The sequence below is a fragment of the Anabas testudineus genome, chromosome 9 (assembly GCF_900324465.2).
Source record: "Anabas testudineus chromosome 9, fAnaTes1.2, whole genome shotgun sequence".
Taxonomy (NCBI): domain Eukaryota; kingdom Metazoa; phylum Chordata; class Actinopteri; order Anabantiformes; family Anabantidae; genus Anabas; species Anabas testudineus.
This window is the reverse complement of record NC_046618.1, coordinates 20,512,141-20,533,239: the sequence shown is the minus strand read 5'-3', so window position 1 is coordinate 20,533,239 and position 21,099 is coordinate 20,512,141. Positions and strand designations below refer to the sequence as shown.

At 42.5% G+C, this 21,099-nt stretch overlaps 3 protein-coding genes across 4 annotated transcripts; all 3 read left to right on the top strand.

The window, feature by feature from the left end:
• The first annotated feature begins 228 nt into the window (after window positions 1-228).
• Window positions 229-6,011, top strand: vsig10 (V-set and immunoglobulin domain containing 10). Its single transcript, XM_026342789.1, has 10 exons — window positions 229-444; window positions 537-848; window positions 1,237-1,542; window positions 3,047-3,325; window positions 3,888-4,148; window positions 4,487-4,771; window positions 5,099-5,212; window positions 5,359-5,371; window positions 5,464-5,603; window positions 5,694-6,011. Exons 1-10 carry the CDS (start codon window positions 399-401, stop codon window positions 5,786-5,788), a joined length of 1,851 nt encoding a protein of 616 aa, XP_026198574.1. The 5' UTR covers window positions 229-398; the 3' UTR covers window positions 5,789-6,011.
• Window positions 6,012-6,963: 952 nt separating this feature from the next.
• Window positions 6,964-21,082, top strand: wsb2 (WD repeat and SOCS box containing 2). 2 transcript variants are annotated; one of them, XM_026342791.1, is made up of 9 exons: window positions 6,964-7,212; window positions 15,731-15,905; window positions 16,549-16,751; window positions 16,835-16,966; window positions 19,052-19,152; window positions 19,443-19,651; window positions 19,845-19,934; window positions 20,029-20,145; window positions 20,312-21,082. In XM_026342791.1, exons 1-9 carry the CDS (start codon window positions 7,170-7,172, stop codon window positions 20,550-20,552), a joined length of 1,311 nt encoding a protein of 436 aa, XP_026198576.1. In that variant the 5' UTR covers window positions 6,964-7,169; the 3' UTR covers window positions 20,553-21,082. The 2 variants fall into 2 exon arrangements, with proteins under 2 accessions (XP_026198576.1, XP_026198575.1); XM_026342790.1 differs by lacking the exon at window positions 6,964-7,212 and adding an exon at window positions 12,182-12,415.
• Window positions 9,732-11,518, top strand: LOC113150336 (WD repeat and SOCS box-containing protein 2-like). Its single transcript, XM_026342794.2, has 4 exons — window positions 9,732-9,961; window positions 10,065-10,181; window positions 10,340-11,113; window positions 11,201-11,518. Exons 1-3 carry the CDS (start codon window positions 9,846-9,848, stop codon window positions 10,545-10,547), a joined length of 441 nt encoding a protein of 146 aa, XP_026198579.1. The 5' UTR covers window positions 9,732-9,845; the 3' UTR covers window positions 10,548-11,113; window positions 11,201-11,518.
• Window positions 21,083-21,099: the final 17 nt, after the last annotated feature.

Here is a 21,099-nt window from a genome sequence, read left to right as displayed (position 1 = left end):
AAAATAATCTAAATAACTCCTACATTTTATCTGTACTACTGTCAATTATTAAAAAAGGGAAAGGGTGATAAATAAAAAAATACAAATTAAAGGTATGTGAGAGAAAAAAAAAAAGGTGTTACTGTACCTTTAAGCAGGTGAGTCCAGGGTGTGGTTTCCGGACATTTCCGGGTCAGCATGCTCTAGTAAACAAAACACGTTTATCAAATCTGACAAGTCGCACATGTAAGAGCCACCTCCACCGACACAGTCGCTCCTGCCACTTATGATGGGCGGACTGGAGTCGTCCGGGTTTCTGAGCGTCACGCAAAGGTTCACACAGGTGAACTAGTCAGACAGGTTTGCACCGTGAGCCTTTTTAAGTTCGCTTTCTTTGAAGGCGATGTAGGAAAGTTATCATGAAGACGGCGGTATCAGTGGCGCTTTTGCAACTGTGCTTGTCTGGTGAGTTTCTGTCAGGTGAAACATCCAGGTAACAGGTGAGTGCGTCGATTCCTCCTAACGCGCCTCTCTTCTCTCTTCCTCTGTTGTCACAGCGGCAGTTTCGGGTAATGGCGCCAACGAAACGTCTCTGACAGCCGAACTGGGCGACGTCGTTCTACTTCCGTGTTACAGTGTCGGTAATGAAACTCCGTCGGTGACGATTTGGGTGAAAGATGGACAAGAAGTCCTCAGAGGTGGCGGATCCTCCCCGAGCCGTGCGTCGGCCGGACGGCGCGTCACGGTGCTGCGCGATGGGAGTCTGAACATCTCGGGGGTGGCACCTGGAGATGAGGGCAGCTACCTGTGCAACTCCACGTTACCGGGCAGGGACACCTTTCAGGCACGTGTGCTGCTTCAAGTAACCAGTAAGTGGACGGTCATACAGTCAGGAGTCCAGTGAGCTCACCTGCCAGGTGTTTTCTGTGAGAAGCAGCTGCTCCAAACTGGTTCTGCAACAGAAAACCGGTGTGACACACACACACACACACACAAACACAGCTTTCCCTGCAGTCACTGAAGGCCCCTGTTTACCTCCAACATACACGGTTGGTTTTATTATTTCCCCAGGAACCTGAAACCAACCAGCAGTTGCAAGTAAAAGTGCAAATACCAGCACTACACAAGTAGAAGTAACGTTGAGATTGTTTACATGCTGCAAAATTTAAATAATCCAGTGCTGCACTAGAAGAATCTGAAGTTGATGATGTGTACAAGTCCAGTCCAGATTTGTTTGACCTCCTTTTCTTCTTTCAGGTGGTCCAGACAACGTGTCCACGTCCATTGGTCCCGTCACCGCCCTGCCCAACGGGACGCTTGTCGCACTTCAGGGGTCCACTGTGTTCTTTAACTGCTCCGGCTCCTCGTACCCGTCTCAGCAGCTCACCTGGGCCTTCAGAGGAGCCTCGTTGAGCAACGGCTCACTGGCTTCAACATCTGGATCCTGGCTGGACTTCAGGATAGAAGATATTCAGCCCAGCTCTCAGGGAGTTTATAGCTGCTGGGTCAAAAATACAGTGTCTCATCAGACAGTCACAAAGAGCACACAGCTGCTAGTATACTGTAAGTATCACAAGTGATCACCTTGAATAGGCTGCTGTCTGTTGTAAAGTCTGATCTAGCAAAGCACTAATTTATATTTTCATTCATGTGTTTACATTTTAAAGAAACTCAACCTTGATCTTGGAGGAAATAACATGTAGCAACACAGTACTGTTATACTGAAATCACATAATATCTGCTAAATGTTTGATTTAACAGAACACCTTAGGGCATGAGCGTTTAGTGTTGTCCTAAAACAAGAGAGTAATGGCTAAAAATAAACCAAAAATACATATTTCACTGGAAAGTAGTGAAAAAAAAGTGTTATTTATTATTTTTATTTATTTAAAAAAACAAAATCAAAATCGGCCACAAATTTTATTAGGCTGAACATCGTCTTTCTTTGTGCTACTGCAGTTCCCCCAACTTGAAAACAGGCATAACTGTTTTAGACAGTGACACAAACAGGATTAGACTAATTAAAACTATAAACTAACTTTAAGCTCTTATGACCCGAGCTCTAATTTGATATGCATTTTTTATTTCTCTTTGCGATTTGGGCTTATTGGGACCTGATAAGTATAAAAACTAAGCATCATCTTTTCACAAACAGTTTCAGGAACAGTTTCATCATATGCCTACAACAACAGTTTGTGTTGTAGGCATATGTAGGTATACTATGTAGGCATAGTCTTTTACACACCTATTTGTGAAAGGCTGTGTAACAGTTGCGATCAGTTTGCACGCACAAGAACCCAAAATGTGATGTACACGCATGTGTACACACCTGGTCCCAAGAGGTTAAACCCAGAAAAGGGACAAACAACAAATAATAATGATGAAAATGAACGTGGAGAGACTTTATTATTTCACTGCTGCTGTTACTACACACAAAATATCCAGAAAGTCAAATAACCAATAAGGTAAATATGTTAAATGTTGTATGTTGACCAACTGCAGACAACAGGTTTCTCACTTGCTAAGAACGATTATATACTATTATTGTTAACTGGCCAGTTTAAATAAATACAACAATTCATTCAACAATTCAATTTCACATAATAAATTCCCTTTAAAACCATTAAGTCTGTATAAATACACGTAAAGAGACTCCTGGTCTACATTTCTTTGTATTAGTTTACAACAAATGTGTCAACACTAAATAGGCAGGTGAAACCTCATCCAATAACAGCCGAGAGCAAGACGAGTGAAAGTGAAATGTCGAGATCAAAGCAAGTGGAGAGTACAGCCGTGATTAAAAATGTCACACTCGCCAGTAATTCACCTGGCAGATCACTTCATTTTGTGGCCTCTGTTATAAAAATCACAGCGGCAGCGTCAGAGGGTGTGTCCGTTTTGTAGTCAAGCGAAGACGTTTTCTGTGTTCAGTTACACATCAGTGCAAACTCCAAAATGTTCCCCTAGATTTCCACTCACGAGCCTGATCACTTTTTTTCCCACTGCCCTGACACAGTTACTTGCTGTAGTTGTCGTCATCCTGACTGATGGTTTTTGTCCTGGCTAGATGTCCCAGACAGATACGCGGAGTGTACAAGTGTTGTAGCACAGAACCTCTCGGAGGTCCAGCTCAACTGCTCCTGGTTTGGGGTATATCCCACCCCGATGCTGCGCTGGGAGGACGGCTACAGTGACAGAGAAGAACACGTTTATGGAAGAGAGAGGACAGAGAGCCTGTTGGTGACGCTGGACCGCTTCAAGCTGTCCAATGGGCAGACGCTGAGGTGCATGGCTGAGCATCCGGCACTTGCACCGGGAAAGGAGAAGCTGTGTTCGTTTACTTTCAGTAAGTATGTAGCAGTGACATTGGCCTTATACCATCCTGAGACGCCACGCTGAGACTCCTCAGTGCGATAGAGTGATTGTTAGGTCTGCGCGCTCAAATTCCCAAAGACACATTTTCTCATCTACCCATCGGTTATGACAATAACTATTTTATCTGCAGGGTCAGGAGTGCGTCACCATTTTGCAATCATGGTAACATTGAAGTCAGCGATTTCCTGAATTCTCAATACACAGCATTTTCTTTTTTGTCTTTGCTGACTTCTGGGAATTACCCAGCAGTGCATGACTTGTCTACAGGAAGGGAAACTTCCACATTCCACATTCACACCTATTATCCTGTTTTAAAAAAAATTTTGAAAAATGATGCACAAGTTATATTTCTTAACCAGATAAACTGCTTAGTTTCCAACTGCAAATCATTTGCACAAATATTGGCTTCAGTCCTTCTCTGCACCCAGAGATAATTCTAGCTAATCAGATGTTTCAATAGTTGCAAGAAAAGAAAACACATTTGCTTTTTGTATTTTTTCTCATGTTACTTACTTACGTTTGCTTCTGTCTAGGGGTCTCAGACAGACACCCTGAGTGTATGTGGGCGCGAGCACAGGACCCCTCTCAGCTCCAGTTCATGTGCAGTTGGTCTGGAGTGTATCCCCCTCCGAAGCTGCACTGGAAGTGGGGAAATAATGATGTGTCTGAGGTGACGAACAACCTGACAGTGTCTCTAAACCATTCCCAGCTGTCCAACGGGCAGACAGTGAAGTGCGTGGCTGAGCACCTATTGCTCGAACAGGGAAAAGAGAAGTCCTGTTCATTTACCCTCAGTAAGAGTCGATTTACACACAATTCTGAGATGTGCATCTTCTGAATCTGTTATGTACCGTCCACCGAGGCCACACTGTCAACTTAACCGTTCAGTTTATGCTCATCTGAATTGGTAATTATCAAATAAAATGTTAATAAACATGTATATGTATACGTTCGCCATCTAAATGTTTCAGCAGATTCCTCCATGTGAACGTTGGATAGATAACACACATAGATAGATTTCTACAGAAGAGATAGTCCCTGTAAACACTATGGACAGTGTGGCCAAACAATATGTCAATAAGATCTGAATTGTACCAGCTTTGAGTTGAATGTCTGTCTCTCTCCCTCTCAGAGCCTCCATATCCTGAAGGCGATCCACTGGCCACAGCTGTGGAGACGAGGAATGTGACTCTTACCTGCACAGAGATCATGTCCTTCCCTCCTGCAAACACCACGTGGAGAAAAGGGATCCAGCAGGAGGAAATTGTAACCGGATCAAAGTATGTTGTGTCTGTGGAGGGTGCAGATGTCAAGCTAACCATAATCAACGTCAGCAAGGATGACGAAGGGGTTTACTTCTGCCGCAGCGAGAATCCCCTCATCGTCACCGAGCTGGAAGTCTACCTCACTGTGAAGGGTGAGTTTGAGAGGAGAGAGGAGAGGAGGGGCTGGGGCTGCAAGATGGTCACAAGGGCAGAAAAAGAGAATTTGCATGTTACAGCATTTTTCTAAATATCAAGAGACAGATTAACAGTTTCAAAATGTCAACAAGTGAAACTTTGGGATCAGAAGAAATGATGAATTGAACAAAGAGTTCTTACAACATATAAAAGCACCAGAGATTAAAACTAATATCCAGGCGCAGCAGGTATAGACTCTATTTCTCTGGAATGCTGCTTAACCTGCTGCTCCACCCTTTCCCTGCTTCGTAATTCTTTCCTGTCGCCTTGTTTTGTCTCCACAGCCTCTTCTGCAAACACAGGTGCCATCGTCGGCAGCTTTATAGCTGCTCTGATCGTCATAGTTTCCTTCGTTGTAGCTAAACTGGTGTATTCCAGCCGACACCAAATCTGCCTGGGTAACTTCTGTTTACAGTATCTTTCCAGCATAAACTCGTTAATATTTCATTATCTGCACCATATAATGTTGTGTTTACTGACACGTGTAAATCCTAAAATCCATTAATACTAATTGCACAACTTCTGTACATATGTTTTGTTTCAGGAGGTGGCTTTGGGTGAGTATCCTGCCTTTAATTATCTTAAACATTCATCATGACCCAATCGATTCAGTGCACTCTAATGTTGCATAACGATTTCTACTCTCCAGACAAACGGGGGAAAGGGGGGACGTGATAAATCTGGTGGATTCGGACGACGAGCAGATCTTTCAAGATGCTGTTCCCCAGCTGCCACCGTTAACCAACGGGCGCCACACAACGCTCGTCCAGATCCATCGGATCCCATCGAGTATGTCCTCATGATGTCCGTTTCACGGTTTGTGCATTTTTTTGCCAATAAAACAATGAAAATAAAACACTTAAAAACTATTTGTTTTAGGTGATCACGAGGATACAGACACTGCTGACACATGTCCACAGCAGCAGGAAGATACCGTGGAGACAGAAGAACCAGCAGATCTTGTGTCATTTTAGGTGTTGGGTTTTTAAATGAGAGACGTATGTTGAGGAAATACCTTTTACTCCCCATGAGAATGTGAACAAATTAGTGAAAGAAGTGGAAAAAAATTAGAAATATTTGAAGCAGGGTTTAGATTTTTGTATGCTCGTGTCCATGATTGATTTTTGTCATACAGCATTTTGAATGTGTGTCTCTGATGTTGGCGTTGATGGAATAAATTAAGCTGTTTAAACAACATGTGGTTGTTGGAGTCTTTTGCCTTGTGAAACAACGGCTCTGCTGAGCAATAAATTACTCATTATTCACTGGGAGAACTTGTATGGAGTTCCTCTGACTGTACCAGTGCAGAATGCAACTGTGCAGAAGCCATTAGAAAATGTGGTGGAGTCAATTATGATGTCAGTTATGTGAGAAACCAACTGAAACTCAATTTGTTCTTGTTAAAATGACTTTAATCCGACCAAGCTTGAAATCAAATAAGCATTTTATGTTTGACTCAGCATGTGACAGTGTTTTGGGTTTGACTTCTGTAAATATTTAAGCTGGGATTGGTGATATGATCAAAGGGTAAAATCACCTGTAAACTGAGTGTGAAAACTGAGTCATACACGTATCTATTATGATCTATACAATTATATAATATTAATAAATAAGTAAATATTTGTCATTTATAGACCTGTTCTTTCATTAAAAAACAAGATTTCTGAAGCATTAGTCACACTTACATCCTGTTCCTAAAGCTCTAAAGGTCTTATTCTATCCCAAAATGTAATTAGATGCAATATGAGGCCTGAATTGTCTTCAGAATAACTTTGGTATACATGATGCCAAATTAGAAGAATAAATGTATTTTTAAAGAAATAACAAAAACATAAATAAGGTGGGTGAAGATGAAACATAGCTCAAAGTGTCACATAAGGGCTGAAGGTAAAGGTGAAGGTTTAAAGGTCATCAATCTGTCCTAATGGAAATAAAAATATGGACTGACATGATATGGATGATTACACCAAGAGTTTTTATAAGTTGATAAATTAAAATCAGTTTAAGATAAAACACAAATCCTCTGTGGTTCTAAATGTTTCTAAAACAAAATATTTATGTCAGAGAGCAGTGGACACTCATGCTTCAGGTATTTAGAGGTCATAGTTCACCTGTAGAGGCGTGTGTCGAAGGGGGCGTGGCTACAGCTTCCTGGGGTTACGTAAACGCGAAACGTGACCACGTCGTCCGACGTCATCATCAGATTGGAGACATGGGAACATTTTGTCTCGCACATTGTTCACATAACGAACGCGGATCATAACATTAAGGAAGATTTTCCCTCTGCCTCCACTTTAATGGACGACTGGAGTCCAGCGCGGACACACTCCGGAAGTCGGCGATAAAGGGCGAGAAATGACGACGTGCTCCCCGGAAAACGACGCGGAGCCGCAGCGCTGTAAGTCGCTTGTGTGTCGGTGTCGATACTGATCCGCTCGGTCATGTTGTCATCGCGACGCCCCGTAGCCAGGCACCGAGCACGGAGCGTCAGGTGGCGGCCGAGCTCCGCCAGGATCCAGGTTCACTTCTCATGTTTGTTCTGCGTGTTCCAGCAGCGTCCGACCCGGCTCTCATCCTGGAGCTGAAGACCCGGCGCCCCCCGTCCCTCATGGGCCGGGCGGGATGCGAGACCTGGAGCGTGGACTTCTCCCCGGACGGAGCCTGGTTCGCCTGGTCGATGGGACACGGGATGGTCTGGGTCGTCGCCTGGCCTCTGGACTCCGAGTAGGTCTATTATGATGCGTTCATGCTCCTACACTGGGACTGAACAGTGGAGCAGATTCATGCAATAAATCACAGGGGGTGTATCTCCATCTACACAATGTGATTAATTTAAGTATTTTCTTTAAAAACAAATTAATTGTTAAGTAGTTAAAACTTCCTACACAGCACTGCTCCCTGAAGTACAAGTTTATTTATTGAAATGCAGTGAAAAACACAAATATATTGGATTGTAGATAATCAATAATGTTCTTTCAGCTAACTGGCTGATGAACTAATAACTAATCGTTTCTGTTCAAAGTACTGATTAGATTAGAGTAAATAATTAACTACACTCTGGTGGAAGTTAAACATCAAATTGTCCACACAAATAACAGCTTTCTGTATAATTCAGAACAAACTACATTCTCTAAAATGACCATACAGGAACTCACACTTGCTTCCATCTGTTGTAATTGTGACATTTCCAACTGTGCTTAAAGGCAGCATCATTTAATCACTACCTCCAGCTTCACACCGCCTACACGTGATATTTTTTTTGGTGATATCTTCTTGTCCGCAGAGACGGTGAGAATAGAGAAACTGACCGAGGAGACAAGAGCTTCAGTTGTGGTCACCCGGTGTGGGGCCTCGCCTTCGGACCCAGACCTCCAAAATCGGCTGCGGAGGCACAGCCGGCTAAAACGCCAAGCAAATGGAACGACAGCCTTCTCCTGGCCACAGGTTTGGAGAATGGGGTGATCAAAATCTGGAACGTGTTGACAGGTGAGAGCTTTATCTCCGCTGGTGAGGATATTATCAGTGCCGTGTTCAATCTCATGACACTTTGTCCATTTCTAGGATGTGCCTTATTTGATCTCCATGGCCACGAAGGCGTGGTGAGGGACCTGGTCTTCCCTCAGAACGGGACGCTCACACTCATATCATCTTCTCGGGACAAGACGTTGAGAATTTGGGACCTGGCTGAGAAAGGTGTGTGCAGTTGGTGTGTCTACATCTTTAGAGGAGCAGTGTTTGCACTTCCTCGTTTGTTTCTGTAAAGCTAAAGTCTTTGACGGTCCATCTTGCCTTTTCCAGAACTGACACCCATGCAAGCATGCAAGCTAGCTTAGAAGTGTTTGTCAGGCTTCAATGCAACTACTTTGAACTGACCCTGCTGAAATCTATTTATAGAAATGTATTTATAGAGGTATTAATACACCTTGGCTGTAACACAACCAAAATGTGGTCATTATCCTTGAGATGTGTCTAGAACTTCATTAGAGCTCTCTTGGGATAAACCGAATTCCCTGGACCGTTTACAAATGCACACATCTGTGTATATATGGGCATATAACATTTCTAAATTGCTGAGATTTAAGTGGTTATGTCCAGATTTAAACCGCACTTAACGTCTTTTGAGAAACCTGGAGATGGCAGTTCAGACAATCCGATGGTTACAAGAAGGAATGGACGAATCCATTTGTGCACGGCTTTTATACAGTTTCTAAAAATACTCAAAACTGTAATTGTTGATTGAGTGATTTACTCATTTTACATAAAATGTACAACACAAAACGTGCAAAAATGGAAGGTATCTGATTAGTAGTAACAGAGGTCCCTTTCTTTTTTTGTCTCTTGCAGGTAAAAAGGTGCAAGTTCTTTCTGGACATAAAGACTGGGTCAGCTGCTGTGCGGTGTCACCAGACTGCAGCATGGTTGCATCTGTTGGACGATTCGACAGAGTGAGTTATATTGTTGTCAGAATCACAACAACCTGCTCCCCAAGCAGTCCTAAAGGACATTATTATTATTATATTACTTGTTTTGTGCATGCGTTGTGTATTTTTACTGTCCATCGTTTGGTTGTAGTTTGATTCTTTATTCTTTTTGTTTGAGACAGATTAACCCCTGGTTAATCATCACGTTTCAACTTGTTCTGTTAACATTCAGATAGTCAGTAACACTGAGTCAAATCACTACAATCCTTAGAGCAGGATATAAAAACGTATTACCCATTTCTGATTTTCCCCGTCAGATGGTGTGTCTGTGGAGTCTACGGTCATATACATTCATCAGGAATCTAAATGGAGGGACACAGAAGACCTTGTATTTCCTTTCTTCCTGTGACTTCTCTCCTGATGGGGCGCTGCTCGCCACCGCAGCCTTCAGCTACTCCAGCTGGTGGATCAGCCTCTGGGACCCATACACAGCAGAGCAACTGGCCACTCTGGTGTACGTTTACAGTACATTACTAAAACTGGTTTCAAAAAACAACATGTTACACGTCATATTTTAACCATGTTAAACTGTTTTAGTATCTAAAACGATATGACCCTGACAAACTCGTTTTACAGTGACTACTTTGAAGATTACGGACAGAAGCAAATATCAGCAATACAGTTCTCCCCCAGCGGTTTGCAATTGGCGATCGCGACTGACTATAGGTGAGCGTCTAATTTATATTTTAATAAATCTTCCAGTATCAGTTAATTAGTGACACGAGTGTTGTCTGCACTAGTTGAAGTAAATTCAGAGTTGTGTTTACAGAGTTCTTCAGATCTGGGAGCCAGAAAAGAAAAGTATAGTGATGCAGACAAAAGTGGAAAGGGACTCTAACGGACTCTGCTGCAGCTACCATCCAGATGGAGGAGTGGTCGCTATAGGGTAACAATCGAGTTTCTTCATTTGTAAAATGTTGCAGTTTCAGAACACCACAAACATTTAAGCCTTAAAAACGGAGCGTGTAGTCGTGGCATGCTCCTTTAATTAGAAACTGAATGGTGATGATGGCAGCCAAAGGTAAATGTCTCCTCTCCTTACAGAACCAGAGACGGCCATGTGCGGTTCTGGAGGGTGCCCAGTACAGTGCCCAGCCTGCGCCAGCTGTGCCGATCCATCCTGCGCCACTCGGTCTCCACCCACCAGATTGAGGCGTTGCCTCTCCCTAAGGAGATCTCTAAGTACCTCACCTACAGAAACATCCCTGTAGACATCAAGACCAGCTGCTCCTCCTCCGAAGAAGAAATATAAACCTTGTAAACGAGATCTCATGCTCAGCAGGTTTTGTAAAATAAAAAAAAAAAAAAAACGTGAATGTAAACACAGTGAATTCACAGCTACTGATTGTTTACCACTGTCTTATTAAAAATGCTTTTTTGTTTGCTGTGAAGAGTTTCACAGCTTGACTCATCATAGGAAGTACCTCTTAATGTAATCCACTTTAAAAGCAACACTCCTATACAGTGATTTAATTTTTTGCACTACTGCTGAAATGACGATGCATAAATGTGGTTGTTTGACTTGAATATCACACCTGTACACTGCTACTTTACTTTACTGTGTAAATATCTCGTGTATGTATTTCTAAATCCTGTGTTTATCAACGTAAGAGCACATCGCACTACAACCTACTGCACATGTTAATACTCTAATGCTGCATAACTATTTCTACTCCAGACAAACGGGGGAAAGGGGGAACGTGATTAATCTGGTGGATTCAGACGACGAGCAGATCTTTCAAGATGCTGTTCCCCAGCTGCCGCCGTTAACCAACGGGCGCCACACAACGCTCGTCCAGATACATCGGATCCCATCGAGTACGTCCTCATGATTACAGTTTCACAGTTTGTGCATTATTTGCCAATAAAACAATGGTCTTTATTTTATTTATTTATTTTTTTTAGGTGATCACGAGGACACAGACAATGCTAACACATGTCCACAGCAACAGGAAGTATACAGTGGAGACAGAAAAAACAGCAGATCTTGTGTCATTTTAGGTGTTGGGTTTTGATATGAGAGGTGTATGTTGAGGAAATACCTTTTACTCCCAATGAGAATGTGAACAAATTAGTGAAAGAAGTGGAAAAAATGAAAAATATTTGAAGCAGGGTTTAGATTTTTATATGTTTGTGTCTATGATTGATTTTTCTCATTCAGCATTTTGAATGTGTGTCTCTGATGTTGGCATTGATGGAATAAATTAAGCTGTTTAAACAACATGTGGTTGTTGGAGTCTTTTGCCTTGTGAAACAACGGCTCTGCTGAGAAATAAATTACTCATTATTCACTGGGAGAACTTGTATAGAGTTCCTCTGACTACGCCAATGTAGAATGTAACTGTGCAGCAGCCACTAGAAAATGTGGTGGAGTCAGTTATGATGTCAGTTATGTGAGAAACCAACTGAAACTCAATTTGTTCTTGTTAAAATGACTTTAATCCGACCAGGTTTGAAATCAAATAAGCATTTTATGTTTGACTCAGCATGTGACAGTGTTTTGGGTTTGACTTCTGTAAATATTTAAACTGGGATTTTTTTTAAAGAAATAACAAAAACATAAATAAAGTGGGTCAATTTGAAACATAGCTCAAAGTTTCATATTAAGGATGAAGGTAAAGGTTTAAAGGTCGTCAATCTGTCCTAATGGAAATGGAAATATGGACTCACATGATATGATTACACCAAGAGTTTTTATAAGTTGATAAATTAAAATCAGTTTAAGATAAAACACAAATCCTCTGTGGTTCTAAATGTTTATAAAACAAAATATTTATGTCAGAGAGCAGTGGACACTCGTGCTTCAGGTATTTAGAGGTCATAGTTCACCTGTAGAGGGGTGTATGTATAGAAGGGGGCGTGGCTACAGCTTCCTGGGGTTACGTAAACGCGAAACGTGGCCACGTTGTCCGACGTCATCATCAGATTGGAGACATGGGAACATTTTGTCTCGCACATTGTTCACATAACGAACGCGGATCATAACATTAAGGAAGATTTTCCCTCTGCCTCCACTTTAATGGACGACTGGAGTCCAGCGCGGACACACTCCGGAAGTCGGCGATAAAGGGCGAGAAATGACGACGTGCTCCCCAGAAAACGACGCGGAGCCGCAGCGCAGTAAGTCGCTTGTGTGTCGGTGTCGATACTGATCCGCTCGGTCATGTTGTGATCGCGACGCCCCGTAGCCAGGCACCGAGAAACCGGTGGGAAAAACGAGTCTTTGAACTGACTCAGATCCGTGAGTCTCGAACTGTAAAGTGAACGAATCATTTTGAGTCATTTCGTTCATTTTACAGCGGGTTGCAGTGTAACCCTCTAGTGGGCGATGAAAAAATGACCGCGGTTCTCAGACACTATATACTGAAGACAACATGGCTTGTTAAGCTGACAAATTATAATACACCATGTGAAAACCTAGGAAAGCAAATACACACCACATTAAAGTGACTTGTGTTCCTGCATCCTCCCTGATATGTTGTTTAACAGCGCAGCAGTGACTTTGTAGCTGTCACCTGATAAATAAACGAGAGACCACAATGAACAATGAACTGAGCTGAGAACGATGAACGAGAACGATGAAGAGAGCAGTGAACGAGTTACTGCTGTAAACTTATTAGGATAAGGAGTGAGACTTTTAAAGCAACAAGTAACAAGTTCCCGAAAATATTTACATGGTGCATTTACTGTGTCCGAAACGCGACATTATCATTATTATTATTGATGTTATTGTTGTTGTTATCAATAATGTTACATTTTATTATTTTCTGGAGGAGAATAGCACAATTAACATGTTTATAATTTTCGAAAGTATTGATGTACAAACATAATTTACATTATTTACACAAAATCACTACACACATCTACAAGAATCAAAGACCACAAATAAGACCCAAATATGATTCTATGAATAAATAATGTCTGTCGGGCGTCAGTTGATAAATAAATGACCATCAGATATCAGACATCATTCATTTCCTTGTTTCTCAGTCCACAGCTCCATAGGAGCTTCAGCTGTCACTTGACAAATGAACGAAAGAACGAATCCGTAATGATCCGTATGAACAACTCGTGAACGAACTGTAGTGCTGCTGACACAGAGCCTGAGCGGCCTGACTGTCACATGACAAAAGGATGAGGAGCTGAGTAAAGACTCAAAGCTGAGCGAGTCGTTTCCTGTCCTGCTGACTGAGCTTATGGAGCTGCTGCCATGTGGCGAGAGAAGGTACAGCAATGAACTGGAAATGAACGAATCACTCACTGAGAGAAGTAATTAATCCCAAGTCATAGAAAAGATTTGTTCATATTGAACGACGGCCGAGCTCCGCCAGGCTCACTTCTTATTCTCATCAATGAACCTCATGGTGAGGACATTGATGGACTGACAGCCTGCATCTCTGACTATATTAATTTCTTTGTGGACACCTACGTACCCACAAAAATCATTTGCTGCTTCCCAAACAATAAGCCCTGGGTCACTTAAACATCAAAGCCATCCTGAATGACAAAAAGAAAGCATTCAGATCAGGAGACAGGGAGGCAGCAAAGAGGGTCCAGAGACTGCAGTCTGTCAAGATCAGGGAGAGGAAGGAGACTTACAGGAGAAAACTGGAACAACGCCTTCAACAGAACAACACCAGGGAGGTTTGGAGGGGAATGAGGACCATCAGTGGCTACAAGTCCAGCCGCCAGGAGACTGTGGGGACTGTGGACCGAGCCAACGAATTGAATAATTTCTTCAATCGATTCCAGGTTGAGCCACAGAGCCCACTTCAGTTCACTAACTGCTCCTCAGTCCCTCCCCCACACGACTCAGCCACCACCCTAACAATCTCAGCTGAGCAGGTGAGAAGAGAGCTGAACAGGCTTCACCCCACAAAGGCTGCAGGTCCTGATGGAGTCAGCTCAAGGGTGCTGAAAGCCTGTGCTCCTCAGCTATGTGTTGTTCTCCAGCACATCTTCAACCTCAGCCTGCACCTGGAGAGAGTTCCTCTAGGGTGGAAAAAGTCGTGCCTTGTTCCAGTGAATAAGACGCCACGTCCCAGGGTCCTCAATGACCACAGACCAGTGGCTCTGACATCACACATCATGAAGGCTTTTGAGAGGTTGATTCTGGAGTCCCTCCGACTTCTGGTTAAACCCTCACTTGATCCCCTCCAGTTTGCTTATCAACCCCATATTGGAGAGGATGACGCCATCATACACCTTCTCCATCACACCTACACCCACCTGGACAGGCCTGGGGGACTCATGTTTTTTGATTTCTCGAGTGCATTCAACACCATCCAGCCTGCACTGCTGGGAGAGAAATTGAAAAACATTCAGGTCAACACTCCCCTGATTTCCTGGATCATGGACTACCTCACTAACCACCAACAGTATGTCCGCCTGCAGAACTGTGTGTCTGACACTGTGGTCTGTAGCACAGGTGCTCCACAGGGGACAGTACTGTCTCCATTCCTCTTCACCCTGTACACCTCAGACTTTAGGTACAACTCAGAGTTCTGTCATCTTCAGAAGTTCTCTGACGACTCTGCAGTTGTAGGATGTATTAAGGGTGGAGATGTCACAGAGTACCAGGGAGTGGTGGACAGTTTTGTTGAATAGTGTGGACCCAACCATCTGCAACTGAACATCGACAAAACAAAGGAGCTGGTGATGGACTTCAGGAAATCTGGGAGTCCTGTCATCCCTCTCTCTATACAGGTGGAGGAGGTGGAGGTTGTGTCCAAGTACAAATACATGGGAGTGAACTTGGACAACAAACTGGACTGGACCAAAAAACTCATCAGCATTGTACAGAAAGGCTCAGAGCCGGATGTACTTCCTGAGGAGACTCAGGTCCTTCAACGTCTGCAGCACCATGCTGCGGATGTTTTATGAGTCTGTAGTGGCCAGTGTCATCTTCTATGCTGTGGTCTGCTGGGGCAGCAACATGAAGGTGGCAGACACTAACAGACTAAATAAGCTGAATAGGAGGGATGGCTTTGTTCTGGGGGTGGAGCTGGACCCTCTACATGTTGTAGCTGAAAGGAGGATGCTGTCCAAACTCCTCTCAATCCTGGACAATCCCTCCCACCCTCTGCACAGTGTGTTAGCTGGACAGAGGAGCACGTTCAGCCAAAGCTTATTAACATTAAATGTTCCACAGAGCGCCACAGGAAATCCTTTCTACCTGTGGCAATCAATCTGTACAATTCCTCCCCCCTCTGTAAGGGTTGGGGGAAGTAATACTGTCATAAACTTGCTGTGAATATATTGACCCAATTTCATTTATCTATTTACGTATTCTGCATATATATTGAGTTTTTCTGTATTGATGTTATTGTGTATTTATGTTTGTGTATTTATGTTGGTGTTGGATCTCTCCTGGTTGTGGTTCCTTTTCTTTCTGTCTGTTTTGAGAATCTTGAATGTTTCTTCTGCGTGTTGCAGCTGCGTGTTCCCCCCTGGTTCCCATCCTGGAGCTGAAGACCCGGCACCCCCCGTCCGAGATGTACCAGCCAGGATGCGAGAACAGGAGCGTGGACTTCTCCCCAGACGGAGCCTGGTTCGCCTGGTCGAAGGGACACGGGGTGGTCTGGGTGGTCCCCTGGCCTCTGGACTTCGAGTAGGTCTCTCATGATGCGTTCATGCTCCTACACTGGGACTGAACAGTGGAGCAGATTCATGCAATAAATCACAGGGGGTGTATATCTCCATCTACACAATGTGATTAATTTAAGTATTTTCTTTAAAAACAAATTAATTGTTAAGTAGTTAAAACTTCCTACACAGCACTGCTCCCTAAAGTACAAGTTTATTTATTGAAATGCAGTGAAAAACACAAATATATTGGATTGTAGATAATCAATAATGTTCTTTCAGCTAACTGGCTGATAAACTAATAACTAATCGTTTTGGTTGAAAGTATTGATAAGATTAGAGTAAATAATTAACTACACTCTGGTGGAAGTTAAACATCAAATTGTCCACACAAATAACAGCTTTCTGTATAATTCAGAACAAACTGCATTCTCTAAAACAATCATACAGGAACCCACACTTCTCTACAACAGACTGAACATCCGCTGCTTAATGAAGCTACATTCAGTTTTTTTATATACGAATTAAAACAAACCAAGTTGCTTCCATCTGTTGTACCGGTAATTGTGACATTTCCAACTGTGCTTAAAGGCAGCATCATTTAATCACTACCTCCAGCTTTACACCGCCTACACATATTTTTTTTGGTGATATCTTCTTGTCCGCAGACACGGTGAGAAAACAGAAGCTGACCTAGGAGACAAGAAGTTCCGTTGTGGCGAACGGGTGTGGGGCCTCGCCTTCGGACCCAGACCTCCAAAATCGGCTGCGGAGACACAGCCTGCAAAAACGCCAAGCAAATGGAACGACAGCCTTCTCCTGGCCACAGGTTTGCACGATGGGGTGATCAAAATCTGGAACGTGTTGACAGGTGAGAGCTTTATCTCCGCTGGTGAGGATATTATCAGTGCAGTGTTCAATCTGTGAAGCTCATGACACTTTGTCCATTTCTAGGATGTGCTGTATTTGACCTCCACGGCCACAGCCGTGTGGTGAGGGACCTGGTCTTCCCTCAGAACGGGACTCTCACCCTCATATCATGTTCTCGGGACAGGACATTGAGGATTTGGGACCTGGCTGAGAAAGGTGTGTGCAGTTGGTGTGTCTACATCTTTAGAGGAGCAGTGTTTTCACTTCCTCGTGTGAGAACAGATCATTTTAAGTGGCCTTCACAAACACCTGGATCAGGCCTCATTGATAAGACTCCAGTATTTACTTATGAAAAAGCAGCGCAAACATACAGTTTAAAGAAACAGAGTAAATATTACTAAAAGCCCACTGCAGTAGAAGTAGGTTTTTGTTATTTGTGCTAAGAATGAACAAGACTGTAGATAGTAACATCACTATGAAGCTGTTAAGAAAATGTCTGTGGGCTGTGTTCAAAGGCAAATTTGTCATTCGAGCCTCGTCAATTTGTTTCTGTAAAGCTAAAGTCTTTGACGGTCCATCTTGCCTTTTCCATAACAGACATCTTGCAGCATGCAAGCTAGCTTACAAGTGTTTGTCGAGCTTCAATGCAATAGAGGTGGGAAAAACGAGTCTTTGAACTGACTCAGATCCGTGAGTCTCGAACTGTAAAGTGAACGAATCATTTTGAGTCATTTCGTTCATTGTACAGCGGGTTGCGGTGTAACCCTCTAGTGGGCGATGTAAAAATGGCCGCAGTTCTCAGACACTATATACTGAAGACAACATGGCTTGTTCCAATTATAATACACAAAATGCCACAAACAATTCAAACCATGTGAAAACCTAGGAAAGCAGATACGCACCACAATAAAGTGACTTGTGTTCCAGCATCCTGCCTGATGTTGTTGTCTAACAGCGCAGCAGTGACTTTTTAGCTGTCACCTGATAAATGAACGAGAGACCGATGCAAGAAGCAGTGAACTGAGCTGTGAACGATGAAGAGAGCTGTGAACGATGAACGAGTTACTGCTGCCGCTGTTAGAGGACGAGTGAAAGTTAAACTTATTAGGATAAGGAGTTAGACTTTTAAAGCAACAAGTAACAAGTTCCCGAAAATATTTACATGGTGCGTTTGTGTCCAAAACGCGACATTATCATTATTATTATTGATGTTATTGTCGTTATTAATAATGTTACATTTTATTATTTTATGGAAGAGAATAGCACAATTAAAATGTTTATAATTTCTGAAAGTATTTATATACAAACATGATTGACATTATTTACACAAAATCACTACACACATCCACAAGAATCAAACTCCACTAATTAAATATGATTCTATGAATAAATAATGTCTGTCGGGCGTCAGTTGACAAATAAATGACCATCAGATATCAGACATCATTCATTTCCTTGTTTCTCAGTCCACAGCTCTGTAGCGGAGCTTCAGCTGTCACTTGACAAATGAACGAAAGAACGAATCCGTAATGATCCGTATGAACAACTCGTGAACGAACTGTAGTGCTGCTGACACAGAGCCTGAGCGGCCTGGCTGTCACATGACAAAAGGATGAGGAGCTGAGTAAAGACTCAAAGTTGAACGAGTCGTGGACCAATCATTTCTGTTTCCTGTCCTGCTGACTGAGCTTATGAAGCTGCTGCCATGTGGCGAGAGAAGGTACTGCAATGAACTGGAAATGAACGAATCACTCACTGAGAGAAGTAATTAATCCCAAGTCGTAGAAACGATTCGTTCTTATCGACCGATTAATGCTACAATGCAACTACTTTGAACTGTCCCTGCTGAAATCTATTTATAGAGGTATTAATACGCCTTGGCTGTAACACAACCAAAATGTGGTCATTATCCTTGACACGTCTCTAGAACTTCATTGGAGCTCTCTTGGGATAAACCGAATTCCCTGGGCCGTTTAGAAATGCACACATCTGTGTATATATGGGCATATAACATTTCTAAATCACTGAGATTTGAGTGGTTATGTCCAGATTTAAACCGCACTTAACGTCTTTTGAGAAACCTGGAGATGGCAGTTCAGACAATCCGATGGTTACAAGGAGGAATGGACGAATCCATTTGTGCACGGCTTTTATACAGTTTCTAAAAATACTCAAAACTGTAATTGTTGATTGAGTGATTTACTCATTTAACATAAAATGTACAACACAAAACGTGCAAAAATGGAAGGTATCTGATTAGTAGTAATAGAGGTTAAAGCTCCCTTTTTTGGTTTGCTGCAGGTAAGAAGGTGCAAGTTCTTTCTGGACATAAAGACTGGATCAGCTGCTGTGCGGTGTCACCAGACTGCAGCATGGTTGCATCTGTTGGACAGTACGACAGAGTGAGTTATATTGTTGTCAGAGTCAGAACAACCTGCTCAGACCGACATTATTATTATTATTTTACTTGTTTTGTGCATGCGTTGTGTATTTTTACTGTCCATCGTTTGGTTGTAGTTTGATTCTTTATTCTTTTTGTTTGGAGACAGATTAACCACTGGTACCAGTTTTTAACGTCACATTTCTACTTGTTCTGTTGACATTCAGAGAGTCAGTAACACTGAGTCAAATCACTACAATCCTTAGAGTAGGATATAAAAACGTATTACCCATTTCTGATTTTCCCCGTCAGATGGTGTGTCTGTGGAGTCTACGGTCATACACATTAATTAGGAATCTAAATGGAGAGAAGAGTGGAGAGAAACATAAGACCTTGTGTATCTTTTCTTCCTGTGACTTCTCTCCTGATGGGGCGCTGCTCGCCACCACATCTCTCAACTACTCCGACTGGTGGATCGACCTCTGGGACCCGTACACAGCAGAGAAACTGGCCACTCTGTTGTAAGTTTACAGTACATTACTAAAACTGGTTTCAAAAAACATGTTACATGTCTTATATATTATACATCACAACATAAGTTTACAACTGATGCACTGGCTGAAATGATCTACCTTGTTGCTGAAAACTGTTTAAGTACCCCTAAAACAATATGACCCTGACAAACTTTTATTTATGTTTTTTTTTTTTTTACAGTGGCATGTTTCCTGGTTACGGAGAGCCCACATACTCAGCAATAAAGTTCTCCCCTAGCGGTTTGGAATTGGTGATGGCATCTGAGCAACTGTGAGCGTCTAATTTATATTTTAATAAATCTTCCAGTATCAGTTAATCAGTGTTGTCTGCACTAGATGAAGTAAATCCAGAGTTGTGTTTACAGATTGTATCCTATGTGGAAGCCCGAAAAACGTATGGTGATATCGCACATGTGGATAAGACCCCTTTACGGACCCCTCTGCTGCAGTTACCATCCAAGTGGAGGAGTGGTCGCTGCAGGGTAACAATCGAGTTTCTTCATTTTTAAAATGAAGACTATTAAGTTTCAGAACACCACAAACATTTAAGCCTTAAAAACTGAGCGCGTAGGTGTTGCATGCTCCTTTTTAATTAGAAACTGAAGGGTTATGGAGGCAAATAAAGCTAAATGTCTCCTCTCCTTACAGAACCAGAACCGGCAATGTGTCGTTCTTTAGGGTGCCCAGTACAGTGCCCAGCCTGCGCCACCTGTGCCGATCCGTCCTGCGCCACTCGGTCTCCACCTACGAGATTGAGGCGTTGCCTCTCCCTAAGAAGCTCTTGAAGTACCTCACCTACAGAAACCTCTGTCTAGGCGTCCATATCTGCTACGACGCCTCTGAACACCTTGTAAACGAGATCTCATGCTCAGCAGATTTTGTAAAATAAAAAACCAAAAACCATGAATGTAAACAGTGAATTCACAGCTATTGATTGTTTACCACTGCCTTAATAAAAATGCCTTTTTGTTTGCTGTGGAGAGATTCACAGCTTGACTCATCATAGGAAGTACCTCTTAATGTAATCCACTTTAAAAGCAACATCGTGATCCCACGATGGTGGAATGTGCTGCCTATCTCTGCACGCTCAGCCACCTCATTTGCAATCTTTAATAAACTGCTGAAAACAGAACTCTTCCGCATCTTCCTTTGCACTTAAAAATAACCAAAGAACTTTTCTAAACTTTCATTCTCACATCTCTTGAAACAGAAACACTTTTTTTTGATAGCACTTTGCTTTGATGTAGTTTCTTCTTGACTTAGATTTTGTTTGCTTGCCTTGTTCCTCACTTGTAAGTCGCTTTGGATAAAAGCGTCTGCTAAATGTAAATGTTAACATTCCTATACAGTGATTAAATTTTTTTGCTCTACTGCTAAATGACGATGCATAAATGTAGTTATTTGACTTGAATATCACACCTGTACACTATTACTTT